The sequence below is a fragment of the Myotis daubentonii genome, chromosome 11 (genome assembly GCF_963259705.1).
Source record: "Myotis daubentonii chromosome 11, mMyoDau2.1, whole genome shotgun sequence".
Lineage (NCBI taxonomy): Eukaryota > Metazoa > Chordata > Mammalia > Chiroptera > Vespertilionidae > Myotis > Myotis daubentonii.
This window is the reverse complement of record NC_081850.1, coordinates 75988064-76003282: the sequence shown is the minus strand read 5'-3', so window position 1 is coordinate 76003282 and position 15219 is coordinate 75988064. Positions and strand designations below refer to the sequence as shown.

The following is a 15219-nucleotide window of genomic DNA, read 5'->3' as shown; positions in this document are numbered from 1 at the left end:
GGGGCTCAAGACCCCTGACCCCCAGCTGGGGGGGGTGTGCAGCTGGGTCCCAGAGGGGTCACTCCTGCTTTCACTTGGAGACAAACGAGACATGTGTCAGGGCAGGACCTGTGGATGCTTGGGCAGAGGGTGGTGTTCCGGGGTGAGGTCATGGGCTGGGGTTCCGAGGCTTTACCAAGAACCCTCTCTCCTCCTCATACAAAGGCCCTCTGGGTGATGGCAGTGGCTCCTGGGCCGCTCGGAACTGGAGTATGTGCCCGAGTATGTGCCATGCGTAGGTGTGTGCCCGAGGGGCCAGGAGACAGCAGGGGCAGCTGAGCATTCCGGAAGCCGTTTTGAAGTTTGGGTTCCTCTGCCTGGCTAGGGATGACCCCCAGGCAAAAGCAAAAGCAAACGCTAATGCTGTCCCGTGAGAGCTGGGAGCCTCATTCAGAAAGTTCCTTGGAGCTGAGCAGCGGTGCCCACACCCCCGGCCGGGAGCAGAGGGGCAAAGAGCTCCAGCACCAGGAGGGATGTGCCAGCCAGAGTCTGTGCCACTGTGACAGGGTGAAGCGCTGCCCTGGCTTCCTCTGCACGTCCGAGGATGCCTGGTCCCTCCTCACACTGGATGGTGCCCAGGTACCCGGTCTCCCACTGGCTGGATGTGGCTGGGAAAGGGGATGACCGGTCCCAGCAGGGGGACAGCAGGCTCAACATTCCGAGTCCCTTGAAAGCGCTCAGCGTTAGCTAACATTTCGAAACAAATTCTTCCCTGATCCCTCCCTTGTGCTCCTGTGATATGTGTGTCACGGGTCAGCTAGTGCCTCTGCTGTGGGATTATGAGAGCTCCCGGGGCCAGTTCGGTTACTTAGAAAAGGATCTCCTTTAAGCGGGGCTCGGGGGAAGCTGAGAATGCCACTTCCGAAGCTGGCCCCACGCCCCCACACGGACTCCTCCAAATTGAGGCAGAGTGAGGCAGCGCCGACGAGCGAGGTTCAAATCCTAGCCCTTCCACATATGAGCCAATTGACTGGCAGAACACGGAGCCTCTCCAAGCCTCAGTTCCCTTTTCTGTAAAATGTGAGGACAATGGTGCCCACCTCTTAGTAACAGCTGATACTTATATTGCACTTACCCTGATCCAGGCACTTGCCAACTTGTGGAATCCTCACAGCCACCCTATAACCTAAGTGCAGAGTGTAAGTGATGTGCCAAGGCCACATACTAGTAAGTGCCAGCCCCAGAACTCGAACCCAGCACTCCAAACCACATTCCCTGCTGTCTAGCATGCCCGGGAAGGCCTTAGCACAATGCTTGATGTGCGGCAAACCCTCAGAAAATGTTAGTCGCTGATTATAATGAACCATAACAATCAGAATCGCAGGGAGGAAAGAGCAGAGACCCATATTCTCTCTTTGTCCCGTCATATCCTGCTAGGGTGTCAGAAAACCCACAAGTCTCCCCACCGTGGGGGTCTTCCCAGGAGCCCGAGGGGAGCTTTATGTCTGAGGCGACCTGCAGCTCTCTGGGTCCTAGAAGTCCACACTAAGGAAGGGTGCAGACGCTATGACAAAACAAACTCAGCGTATCTGACCAGCCCTGCAGTACGAGCATCCTCCGCCCACATAGGCATTGCTTGTCTGCCTGCTGGTCTCCCCGCCACAGCCATAGTGGGCGAGGAACGTGAGAGAGCTCCATGCTGCAGGAGGAGTGGCACAGACCCCTAACCTCCAACCCCACCCCTATCACCAGGTCTGCCACATGGTGGCCAAGTCGGTGGAGCTGACACCAGCCAACGCTGATGTATCTTAGCCGGCGACAGTGGCTTCTCTCCTTTGGCCCCAGGGATCTTGGTGGGCTCCTGAAGTCCCGGAAGCATTTTGAGAAGCTGACATTAAATATCTGTTTTCCTAGCACTAGGCCTCTGGGCTGCAAAGCTCCAGCCTGGAGCCAAGGTGGCTCCCTGGGCTCTCTGGGCAGCCCAGGCCAAGCAGAGGCTCTGACCGACTCCACGGGGCTGGCTAACAAAAATAGGATTAGTTACTACTCAGTGAAGGCAGTCGTGGTGGAACAGATAACCATGTGGGAAGCACATCGCCAGGGAGCACAGGGCGGCTGCACAGTGTCACTACAAGCTCATGGGCAGAACTAAGCCGCTCCTCCATTAGGGACCCACTGGGCTAAGAAAGGCACAGGCATTATCTTGTTTCATCCTCACCAGAAGCCTAAGAGGTAGGTTCCAGTTTTAGCATCCCATTGTTCAGATGAGAAAACTAAGGCTCTGAGGGGGTAAGTAACTTGCCCAAGATCACACAGCTGATCCCTGCTCAGTCTGGCTCCAACGTTCATACTTCTCCCCACTCCACAGCCCTGTTAAAGGCGTGTTGACTTCTCTTTTCCTGACCCTGTCACTGGGTCCCTCCCTGCCCATGGCCCCAGCCCACATCTGTTTTGATTGTAGTCCTATAAAATGCTGCATCATCCCATCTGAAAACCATGTGCTTCCCGGATTCGGATGCATCACTTGCTTGTCATAGAAGCCTACCTCTGAGACAGAACAGGCATTACTGCCACCCTATCAAAGATGAGCCTCAGCACAGCCACACAGCGTGCCTGTGGTAGCGAGTCAGTGAGCCGGGCCTGGATGCCGAGACAGGCTGTCTGACTGCAGAGACCCCGCACCTGGTGCTCGACGCTGCTGTCCCCGCGTCAGCACCTCGGCTCGGCACCAGCTCGGGGCAGGGCCTGTGTTTCCTGCGCTCCTGCCTGGAGACTCCAGGGCTGCTGAAGCGGAGCGCAGTCCTCAGGTCCACCCTGGGCCACACCTGAGCAATTCCTCAGCAGCCATCAGGGAGAGGCACTGGTAGCTGCATTAGAACAAACATGACAGACAGCAGCCCTGCCCAAAGCAGGTTTACTCAGCTCTGGTCGGTCTCTCTCTCTCTCTCTCTCCCTCTCTCTCTCTCTCTCTTCTTTTTTTTTTAAATCCTCTCCCAAGGACATTTTTCCATTGAATTTTTTAGAGAGAGTGCAAGGGAGAGACACAGAGAGAGAAACATCAATGTGAGACACATCAATTGGTTGCCTCCCACATGCACCCTGACCAGGGCCTGGGATTGAGCCTGTAACCGAGGTACACACCTTGACTGGAATCGAACCCAGAACCCTTCAGTCCACAGGTCAACGCTCTATTCACTGAGCCAAACAGGCTAGGGCAGTTCAGGCACCCTCGTAATCATACTCATTTCCTCTGAAATGGTCTCAATTAACAGCACTTAGATGCCGGAGGGACTCTTTCTTGCATCCACAGCCCAGTGGGAGCAGGTGGAAGGTGAAGCTAACAGTCCCCAACACAACAGCAGGAGACTTGTAAAGAGAAAGCATGTGGCGCTGAGAGGGGCCTGCAAGTTGGGTGGTGCTGTCCCCACTTTACAGAAGAGGAAACTGAGGCTCAGAGGGTGCAGCACCTCTGCTCAGGTCTCTCCACTAGTGGGCCCAAAAGCACGGATTCAAACTCAGATCCAGGCTCATTCTACCCCAGCCACTGCTATTCTAGACAAGCACACTGCAAAAATCTCAAGAATGAATCAATTCATTGAATAGCATTTCTTTTCTGTGAATTTATATAAAACACCCCAAATAGAAGGGTTATTCAGCCACTGGCAGCTTGGAGTTGGTGGTGATAGTCACATCAGAACCTCATTCTGACGGTAGTTTCTATGACAGAACCGTAATTCCCTCTCTCTGACTGTAAGCTATATGACTGATTTAATAACAGCTTGGTGGTGGGGGTGGGGGTGGGGCGTCGTAAACATCACATTGTAATGTTGTAAAACATTATAAAATTGTAAACATTGTAAAACAATACAATGTCCCATTACATGTATAGATCATTCTGATCACAGAAATGTTCACGTGTGTGTTGGGGGAGGGGGGGAGGAGGAAGGGGACAGGCAGGCCTTTTACAATCGTGCTATTGTGTTAGGTCCATTCTCTGGTGAAACCAGCCTGTATGGAGCCAGCAGCCCCAGAGTCTCAGCCTTCCCCTGCTGCCTAGTCCCTCCAGAAAGGCAGGCCCAAGATCACCTCGGAAAAGACCAGAATAAACTCTCTTCTTATCTCCAAGAGATGCCTGAGGACCCACCCACCTCCAGGAATGCCCCAACTCCTGCTCGAGGTGGTCCCACTCCAACCTCCTTGAAGGAAACACTGTATCTCTTAGTCACTACTGAGCCTCCAATCCCCACTCAATGACTTAATACCGACCCGGGGCCCAGAGAGAAAGGTATCTGTGAAGTGAATGAATGAATGAATGAATGAGTGAATGAAGCAAGTCTCAGACCCAGGCAAACAAGCCTCGCCAGCCCAGGTGCCACACCATTCCCCTCTGGGTGTCCAGGTCAGGTCTCTTTTGGGGTGCCTCCTCTCCCGCCCTGTGCTCCCCCAACCGCCACCCAGCTGCATGAACTGCCACCACAGCCCCTGAGCTGCCCTCCCAGGGCCTGATCACTGCATTACAGATGCCTGCGCTCTGTCTCACCTGCTATCTGGGCCCATGGAAGCAGGGGCCTTCCTTGTTCTGGCTCTTTCTCCAGCCCGCAGCGGAGTATAGGAAATATACTCCATGAAGAAAATCCTTGAATTCCTATCTGCTCTATTGGGTCGTCAGAGGGGGGATCATCCTGACCTTGCTGGGTAGCCACCCAGATGAGTCCAGCTGTGTCCTGGGTGCTGTGATGGAGGAGCCACAGCTGCTCCTGGGGCTGGAGGAGGGAGGGCCCTCACTGCGAGTGGACAGCTCACAGAGCAGTGGACTCGTGAGTCCACTTAGAAAGGAGGGCGGCAGGCGGAACACCGGGAAGTGCTGGGGCAAAAAGAACGGCGTGTGCGGAGCAGGGAGGCGTGACCACACAGGCGTTGTCTTCCTAAGTAGGACACTGACAAGTCCAGAGTTAAGTTTCAGAATGTGTCCTCCCAAAGGCGGGCGGCCAGTGGGGCTGTGGATAAGAAACCCGGCTCTGGAGGAAGCAAACGGTCCCGAGCCCAGCTCCACCACTTGGTAGCTCTTTGGCCCCAGGCAAGTGGCTTCAACCACGACCTCTGTTTCTTCAACTGTGAAATGGGGACCAGCCTAGCCCCTGCCTCCAGAGCTGCTGGGATCAGTGAGGTAGGCACCCAAAGTGCTTGTCCCAGTGCTCAAAGGGTGAGCCCAGGCCAACGGGCTGAGGAGGCCCTGGTGCCAACCACTCAGCCGGCCCAGAAGAGCAGCTCCAGGCGGGGTCCGGTTTCCCAGGAAGCCGTGGGGGGCAGCACTGCCCAGCCAGTCCCAGACCTCCCCCTCTCCGCGGAGGCTCCCCCAGCTCCAGGGCTCCAGAGCACATCAGGCCCCGCCGGAAATGTAGTGGCCAACTCAGAAGCCGGGCTCCGAAATGGCTTCTGCAGATTCTCCGCCTCTGCTCTGCTGGCCGAGGCTCCTGGCAGAGGGCTCCGTGTGTCGGCTTCGGGGGAATCTCAAAATGGTTCCCAAGTAACGTACCATGAAAAGTCGCAGCAGCATCCTTGTCCCCCTGGCAAAGGCAACCAGCTCCCCACTGCCTAACCACATCCCCTCTTACCCCATGATCTCACAGTGTGACCACAACCGCCTCCGCCATGAACTCAGCCCCTCCCTGGAGCCAGCGACTCCCCAGGGGCAGGAGCCCAGAGCCTGGGGCATCAGGCCGATTCCACTCCCAGAGCCACTCTTCCAGGCAGACCTGCCTGACCCCGCACTACTGGCTTCCCTGGCTCATGCCTGTGTTTCCATCACCCGTGACAGGGCTGGGCCCAGGCTGGAGCCACACACAATGGCTGGGAAAGCCACAGGGCTGGGCAATGGAAGGCGGGGTGATGGACACACGGTTTGTCGAAGGTCTGATGAGAGTTGAGCTGGCCAGATCTGGGGACTGGCTCCAGACTCTCTGGGTGCCCACATGGGCTGCTAATGGGAATGATTCAGGGGAGCCAGGCTGTGAGGGGATGGCAGCTGAGAGCTGATTGCTCTCTCCCTGGCCTCCAGGCTGGCAGTGAATCAGGACAGTGAAGCCCAGCCCCTCCTCCAGGTCTCCTAAGGTGAGGGTGCCACTGCTCATCCTAGATGCCCATGCTGGGGTCTCACCACTCGAATGATCAGGAAGCTCTTTCTAATATCTAACAAAACTCACCTTGTGACGTAAAGCCATCGCCACTTACTCAGTCAACAGTGACAAAGACGTGACCTGCACCCCGGCCATTAAACAAGCAGACACACTGACTGGGGGGACCATCTTGATCAAAGTGAGGGCACGGGCCTCACTGTCGACAGCTGAACCCCAAGTCTGACATTTACTCCAAGTGACCTCAGGCAAGTGACCTGGCCTTTCTGGACCTGAGTTTCCTCTGCTGCAAAAGGCAGATAACAATGCCTTTCTCCTGGTGAGACCACACAATCTGTTACCCGATCAGGGCACTTTTGAGAGTACTGCGGTGCTATCAGATAATTACATCACACAGCACACCTCAGCCGGGCCAGCCAGGACTCATGGGCCCATTCCTGGGGTTGTAAGCTCCAACGAGATAGATGCAGCTAGGCACACAGGACGTTTACAACAAACAAGTGACTGCTGTTATCTACGCTCTTGGTCAGCAGGGCCCTCTCCAGCCTTATCTTTTGGAATTTTCCTTTGTCTGGATCCCTCTCACATCCTGGATTACCCATTGGTTTGGGGACCTGCTGGCTTAGCATACGTCTCAACCAGCTTTAGTAGGAAAAACTGTCAACTTGGAAGCTTTGATTTTCCTCTTATCTGTCCTGATGTTGGCTTAGCTAACTGGTGCTCAGGTCTGTCAGGCTCACTCAAACACAGCTGAGGTTCCTGGCTACCCAAAACCCAGACGTCAGGGGCGAGCAGGGCACGCTCGGGGCCAGGTGGCAGTTCCAGATTCCCTCAGGGCCCTGGCAGAGGCCTCCTCCCAGGCCTCCTGCACTGCCTCAGCCTGGATGGCCTGGACACATACTACCTGCCCTTCATCTGTGATCACAGGACGATGGGGCAGAGCAGGCTGTGGAGGGAGGGGCAGGTTCTGTGAGTCCCTCAGACTAGTGCTGACTCCATCCTGAGAGTGGGAGTTAATTCAGAGGTTTCTGGGGGTCAGCAGAAGTCCTGTTCTCCCCCTGCCTGGGGAGGAGTCAGAGAACAATCCCTTTGAGTGGCCTGTGACTTCAGCACTTCTGCTGCTATATGTTCAGCATGCTATACTTTGGAGTTCTGTTACCCACTCTGCCACTTTAAGTAACACTTTGCTGGGTGACTGGGCAAAATGACTCATGGTCTTTGAATCTCAATAGTTTACTCACCTGCTGTTAGTCTTAAAAGCATTTTTGTGGGAATTAGAAGATTGCTGTAATATAAATATACAAAGCTACAAAGATGACGAGTGTGAGTTGCGCTCCTTGGAGCTGCCTAATGCAAGGCGGGCCACATACACGCACCCTGAACTAGCAGGCCCCCCTCCCGGGCTGTGGGGAAGACTGGGATAGTGTCCGGGTGGCAAAGGTAGGTTTACAGTTGTTAGGACACGAAACAGAGTTAATAAAGCTACTGTAATAATCATAACCTGAGTGTCTTTTTCCCTACGAATAACTGTGAACCTGCTTTTGCCCACCCCTGTACATAAGGCGCTGGGAGATGATGGGCTGTATACGACTACTGTTAGTATTTGAACTTTTCTCATTCCTGACCTTTGGGGTGAGAACTCACCAGAGTGCCACAGCTCTGCCTATGAAAACAACTCTTCCCACAAAGCGGCCCCTCACCGGGCTGCGGTGCTCGAGGCACGTGGGCACGCGACGTGTGGCCCCTCCGCAGCAGGCATGCAGGGACGTCACCGGAGGCTGGGTAGGACCAAGTGGGGAGGCCGGCTCCCAGTGCGCAGAGGCCGTCACGTGGCCCAGTCACTTGCGGGGAGGGAAGCCTGTGCATAATGGACTCCTCACAATACAATGTGGAAAAGCCATTTCAAGAATCGCTTTTATTTTCATACTGAAGCCAAGGAAAATAGCTGGATTTGCTTTTCTTTGTTGGTCATAGGAAGAAACGGAGGAGCACGGCTTTGATTGGAATTGAGTTCTTCCCCAGGTCTCAGATGGCTGGAATGCTGGGAGGGGGGGGGGAGGGCGATGTCTCTGGGGATGCAATTAGTTGAATAAATATCAAGAGAGCAAAAGTAAACAAACTCATTACTGCCCATTAACAACTGCCAAACTAGCAAAAAACTGAGGAGTGGGGTTGGAATCTTCAAGGAAAATAGATGACTCCAAGGCTGAGCACAGCCCTCGGTGTTGGGCTGACCTGGGCTCTGGCTGCCACGTGCTCCTGGGAAAGTCACTCGGCCTGTCTGGGTGTCTGTGTCCCCGTTTATAACCACCTCCCTGGACCCAACACAGCCCCGTTCCTTCCCTTCCTTCTGGTAACTGAAGAGGCTCCAGGTCACTTCTGTCACACCCAGACTCCATGAAAACATAACGGTACCAGAGCCAGCAGTGTCATGACTGGTCCCACCACTCACAATGTGACCTTGAACAAGACCACTCTGAGCGGCATCCTACTACCAACTGGCTCTGAGTGGTGGAATGATGAAATGGGATCATGAATATGCAAAGGGCCTTGTGCTAACTGTCCAGTTTGGCTCACTTTTTAGTCGAACAATCTCAAGAAACACTCTTTGCAGAAAGCACAGCCTCTGATGTTTGCATGCCTCTTCCTTCCCCACTCAGTGCCCAGTGCTGTGTGACAGGCTAAGGACCCCAACTCAGCCAGCACTCAGTCCAACCAGTGGACTGCTTCAGGGCTGGGAGGTGAGGCCACACAGGCCTCCTGGCTTGTGAAGTGAGATAATTAATTCTGGTATCTCCTCAGGGTGGAGGTGGGGGTTCAGGGAGATGGTAAGAGTGCTGGACACACTGCCTGCACGTGGCCAGCCTGCCCCACCGTGAGCCGGCTTTGCTATCCCTGCTGTAATGCTGTGATCACATTATCCCACCTCCAGTTTCAGAAGCACTTCATGTCCTAGTGCACAAGGTGAGTCGGATCACCCCATTTCACAGAAGAGGCTCAGCCCAGCCTTCAGGATCTCAAGTCCAGGGGCACAGAGCTTTGCTCAGGAAGCCTGAGAGCCCAGGCGTGGCAGGGAATGGAGCTCAGTGATAAACAGTGCATCCCTGCCTGGTCATGGGGCCTGCCTGGGGAGGTTTGGAAGTCAACCCTTTCCTGCAGTCAAGTTGCCTCCTGGGCCTCTGGCAGTTTCTTGGCCATGGCGGAGGCGCATGCTGGCATCACTCGGGCACAGAGAGGTGTTTGTCACCAGCTGCGCAGGCAGGTGAGCGGCCCTGGAAGGCAGCGGCAGGCCCACCCTAGCCGGGAGGGCAGCTCCTCCCCATTGTTCTGGGCCTGGCGTGGCTGCCAGCACAGGAGCTGCCAAAGCGTGTTGGAAACCAGGCAAACACTCACAAACTCAGCCCGGTTTCCACTGACGTCACTGCAGCCCTACCTCATAGCCCGACCCAAACCAGAGGCTCCCAAACACCTTTCTCTGCCTGGCCTGCGAGGCCTGCGCTGGCCATTGGAACTATGCTGGGGCTTGGTCATTCAAATGGAGAACAGCTCAGTGTGGCCCTGGGAGCACAGGGTCTGTGTGCAGTGCCCACGGTCTGCCACAGGTAGAGCCTGGACCCCCGCGGCTCATTGGAGAAGCCCCCAAAGGGGCCCTGGGGAAGACAAAACCTCCAAGTTCTGCGTTATGGCTATTTTAGCGTAAATTAATGTGACATCAGAAAGTGGTGATGCTGGTATTTTTTGCTACTAAAAACCAGATTGAGTACATTTCTGTGTAATAACTAAGAGTTTGAAGGTTGATGAAAAAGGGGCCACATGCTAAACCTGACACACTCAGAGGAGGCCTGCATGGGGACCTTACAAACTTAGAGACCAAAAGTATTCACATCAACCGGTCTGAACACCAACATTCCTAACTAAAAGCCCCGGGGGAAGGGGGGGTGTATGTCCTAGGCCTGTAGCTTCCTTGACAAAGGTCAACCTTTACCTTAAGTGAGCCTGTCCATTATCTTTTTGCATCTAAGATAACAACTTTGAAATGTAGAGTGATCTTCTTTCCCAGACCCCTCAGGGCACAACCCTGGGCACAGACCACAGAACCCCTGGTTATCTCGTTCCCCACATACCATCTCTATGTGCCCTGAATGTTTATTCACTATCCTAGACCCACCAATGCAAAGGAAGTAGGTCTCCCTCTATTCTGCCTTTTTATCCACTCCAAGAGGTCTCCCTCTTTGCTTTCTCCATCCCCCTAATCTACCACCCATGGATTTCATGTAATTCTCTTTACATTTCCTCCTTTTATTCTAATGTATAAAATAAACTGTAAAACTGCCATTCTCCAGAGAGAGCATTTTCTCAATCTGTTGAGATTTTGCTTCCCAGCAATTGTCATCAGTTTGGCAACTTATAAAAATTATCTATGTCAACAGGTTCGAATACATCAAACCAAGGCTGAGTTCTACCAGGACTGTGTGATCTTAGGCAAGTCGCTTAGCCTTTCTGAGTCTCAGGTTTCTCATCTGTAAAATGAATATAACAACAGTATCCACCTTAAAAAGACATTCTGGAATTCAATAAAGTAGAAAACACGTGCAAAATGTGCTGGCAGGATCAGGTACCTAGTGGGCACTCGGCAAATGGATGTTATGAAAGTTATGAATAGATATGACAAATGGCCTCCTGTGCAGCTCCCGCCCCCGCAGGCAGTCACTTCCCTGCCCGACTATGTCCCTGCCACTGCACTCCCACTGCCTGCAGCTGTTGGTGGGCGTGTCTTTTCTTTGAGCTCCCAGTATTCCAGGCCACCAGCTAGGCACTGGGAATAGAACAGCGACCAAAACAGACACTCCCCATCCTCATGGAGCTTTCATTCATATGAGGAGAGTAGGAGACACTATATGTCTGATGGTGCTGAGGACACCTGAGGGGAAAGGTGGTGAGATCACAATTTTAATGTACACCATACGCGTCTATAGACACAGTTGGGGATGGTTTCCATTTTGGATGCGTGGCAATTAACTGGTTAAATAATCAGGAAGGGCCTCACTGGGAAGGTGATATTTCAGCAAAGACCTGGAAGAAGCAGAGCAGCGAGCAATGAGGAAAGTGCTGAAGACAGGAGACAGCAGGTGCAAAGGCCTCGGGTCACTAGTGTGCTTGCCGAGCCTGAGGAACATTCAGAAGGACAGGGCAGCTGCAGCGGCGCGAGCCAGGGTGAGAGGAGTCAGAGATGAGCTCAGGGAGGAAGCGGGCCAGATTAACAGGGCCTTAGAGACTGGTTGGCTTTTTCTCTAAGATGAGCAGCCTTTTGAGGAGAAGAGTGACCTGATCTGACTTTTTTAGAAGGACCACACTGGCTGCTGGGAAGAGGAGGGGCTGCAGTGGGCAAGCGCAGGAGCAGGGAGACCAGAGAGGTCCAGGTGAGAGGTGGAGGTGGGCTGACCAGGAGTGGGAGAGGTGGAACAGCAGGATTCTGAGAACAATTCCAGGATACTGCTATTATAATCTGGTGGTGAATTAGACGTGGGATGACTTCAAGGCTGTTGGCCTGAGCAACCAGAAGAATGAAGTTGCCATTTACTAACAAAGGAAAAACTGGGGTGAACAGGTGGGGATGGAGCGATGGGGAATACCAGGAGTTCATTTCTGGGAAAGATAAGGGTGAGGTGCCTAGCAGATAGTGGAGAGGACATGGCTTATTCGGAAATATGAGTCTAGAGTCAGAGGGTGAGGTCTAGGCTGGAGAAATAAATGTGAGAGTCGTCATGCTTGAAGGTAATCAGAGCCGCAGGACTGGGCAAGATCACCAACGGAGAGAGGTGCGCTGGGCTCTGGGCCCCCAGGACAGAAACAGGAGGAGAAGCCAGCACAGAGGACCGAGAAGGAGCAGCCGTGAGGTGGGAGGAGAGAGTGGTGTTGGGGAAGGAAGTCCAAGAAGAGAAAGGTCAGGCATGTCCCACAGTGCTGACAGGCAAAGTCTTAACGAGGACCAAGAACTGGGCATTGGTCTGGCAAGCAAGGCCACTGGAGTGGAGGAGAGAGGGCAGGCCTGATAGGAGTGAGTTCGAGAACCGCAAAAGAGAGCTTTCTGGAAAGACTGAGTACAGGAACCTCTGTGAGGGTTTTGCTAAAAAGGAGAGCAGAGAAATGGAACAGTGGCTGGAGAGGGGATGTGAGGTCAAGAGAGGATAGTCTTTAAGTTGAGAGAAATAACAGCATGATTGTTGGGAAAATGTGATCATACGGGCGAGGAGGGGGAGAATTGCCGGAGCCGTGTCCTTGAGTAGTGCAAGGAAGGATCTGTGCACGGCTGTCCCCTCCCTCTTGGCCTCACTCCTAACTCATCCTTCAAGGGTCAGCGGATAGGTCACTTTCTCAGGGAAGCTTTCCTGACCCTCCGATAAGGTCAGTTCGCCGATACACTCTTTCATAGCATATGCTTCTTCCCCTTCCAGCACTTGGAGAATGTGTGGTGACGGGTAAGCCCCATGAGGGCACGGGCAGGCTCTGTCCAGCAGTGTCTGGGCAGCCACACGCTGCCTGGCACCCCACAGATGTTCTATGGGTATCTGGGGAAGGTATGAATGACCCAAGAATAGAACTGAAACAACTCCAGAGACACATGTCTGTTTTCTGCTCCCGCCTGGTTTAATCACATTGCAAGGATCAGGACTGTGCAGGGACTGGCTGTGGCAAATATTTGGATTTAAGGAGCTTGGTTGTTTGTTCCTGTTTGGGCTTTACAGCTTGGCTAACACACGAACAAAGCCACGGGGCCGGATACACCCTCCCATTCGCATTGTCTACTAGAAACTGAACACCTTTCATACCATATCTAGAAATTCATTCATTCATCAAACATTCGCTGAACTTCGCTTAGTGCAGCACCCCTGGGATGCAGGATTGACTCAGACACAGTGCCTGCCCTCATGGAACGCAGGGCCCAGTAGATGGAATCAAAAAGGATTCTAATTCCTCAAAACTGTGATCCATGTTACAAAGGGCAAGTCCAGGGGATTATGAACACGTAGAATGGGGAGACTAATGGTCTGAGGGGTGTGGGGAAGAGGAGAAGCAGACAGGACAGCCCTGCCTCTGTCTCCCCTCCCCTCCCCTCCCAGCTCCCAGCTGCCTGCAGGAGGCTCTCGGGCTATGGGCACTGGAGCTGTAGGCACTGGAGCTGGCTCTCGCCTTCCAATGCCCCGTCTCCTCCCTCTCCCTTTCTATCTCTGCTGGGCCTGCCTGTCTCCTTCTGCTGCTTCCAGAGGGCTGCCTCCTGGAGTGCGTTTTTGGAAAGATCTGCCTGGAGAAGGCTGAGCTCATTTATGGCACAGGCCACTGGCAGTGACAGGGCTGTTACTGAGTCTCCCCTCTGTTTACTTTCAGGTTTTCATAGGCTCCGTTCGCAAAGAAAAGCCACCATTCTGCAAAGGACCATGAGGGCGCTGTGCGCGACGTGCTGGTGGCTGGGACTGCTGGCCGCCCTGGGAGCGGCTGCCGGCCAGAAGGAGGGTTTGGAGGGCACAGAGGAGGGCTCCCCAGGCGAGTTCATTTACCTGAACAGGTACAAGCGGGCCGGCGAGTCGCCGGACAAGTGCACCTACACCTTCATTGTGCCCCAGCAGCGGGTCACGGGCGCCATCTGCGTCAACTCCAAGGAGCCCGAGGTGCTCCTGGAGAACCGCGTGCACAAGCAGGAGCTGGAGCTGCTCAACAGCGAGCTGCTCAAGCAGAAGCGTCAGATCGAGGCGCTGCAGCAGCTGGTGGAGGTGGACGGCGGCATCGTGAGCGAGGTGAAGCTGCTGCGCAAGGAGAGCCGCAACATGAACTCGCGCGTCACGCAGCTCTACATGCAGCTCCTGCACGAGATCATCCGCAAGCGGGACAACGCGCTGGAGCTCTCGCAGCTGGAGAACCGGATCCTGAACCAGACGGCCGACATGCTGCAGCTGGCCAGCAAGTACAAGGACCTGGAGCACAAGTACCAGCACCTGGCCACGCTGGCCCACAACCAGTCCGAGATCATCGCGCAGCTCGAGGAGCACTGCCAGCGGGTGCCCGCAGCTAGACCCGTGCCCCAGCCGCCCCCTGCCACCCCGCCCCAGGTCTACCAGCCGTCCCCCTATAACCGCATCATCAACCAGTTCTCCACCAATGAGATCCAGAGCGATCAGAACCTGAAGGTGCTGCCGCCGCCATTGCCCACCATGCCCACCCTCACCAACCTCCCGTCCTCCACAGACAAGCCATCGGGTAAGTTCCTTCCGGGAGCCTGCTCCATCGGGACCTCAGAGCCGGGCACCAGACTTCCCTTGGCTGAGGCCGAGAGTTGGGGAAGAGCCACAGCAGGTTGAAGCTGGGCCAGTGGGCATATAAGCCCTTGGATCCAGCCGCTGGAGCTGGTGGGGTGCAAGGGGGACCACATTCTTTAGATGGATGCTCTGAGGTAGAACCAAGAAACTGGGGGAGTCTCAGAACACAATAAGTGCTCTCTGGCCTCTGACAGGAGAGAACCAAACCTGCGGTTTTCTGGGCTCGGCATGAGACGCTCTGTGCTGGCGGGTAGGGTGTCTCACCTGCAAGCTCTTGTGCTGCGCCTGGCACAGAACTGCGTTGGTAAGTGCCCAGTGGAGAAGCGGCAGGCCGGAGGAAGAGTGTGTTCACATTGAAAGTATGAGAAACACATTGCAGGGCTGGGGCACGGGAGGGACTACTGTTAAAGCCCACACATTTGCTGGAGTCTGGTGCTGTCTAGAATTTCTAGTGATGATTCCATAGACTCTCAAATGCAGGTTTCACCATAAATGTAAAGTATAGTGATTCTCAGAATATCATTATGGGGGAGAATGGAGCTGTTTTTAAGTTTTGAAGCTTGACCAAGATACTGGCACTAGGCAATCTCGTGTATATGACATCATGAACTGCTACAGCTCCTTACAGAAGATAGGCTAATAGGATAAGTAACCTGCTCATGGGTTAGGACCCTCGGGCTGGATGTGGCTTCAGACCTTTCACTTTGAATCCAGGGCTGACTCCGTGCTCTGGGAATCCTCACTCCGGGGGGAGGCCCAGCTCTCGAAGCTCAGCCTCTCATTCACCCAGGACC

General features: G+C 54.2%; 2 protein-coding genes across 17 annotated transcripts in view; one reads left to right on the top strand and one right to left on the bottom strand.

Moving 5' to 3' along the window:
* Positions 1–15219, bottom strand: part of RALGPS1 (Ral GEF with PH domain and SH3 binding motif 1) — a 257027-nt gene that overhangs the window by 65510 nt on the left and 176298 nt on the right. The gene's annotated exons all lie outside the window — the stretch shown is intronic.
* ANGPTL2 (angiopoietin like 2) overlaps positions 1–15219 on the top strand; it is a 35695-nt gene that overhangs the window by 542 nt on the left and 19934 nt on the right. Inside the window, exon 2 of the mRNA XM_059658061.1 lies at positions 13500–14366. Coding sequence (XP_059514044.1) covers positions 13550–14366 — 817 coding nt within the window. The 5' untranslated portion in view covers positions 13500–13549. The remainder of the gene's footprint in view (positions 1–13499; positions 14367–15219) is intronic.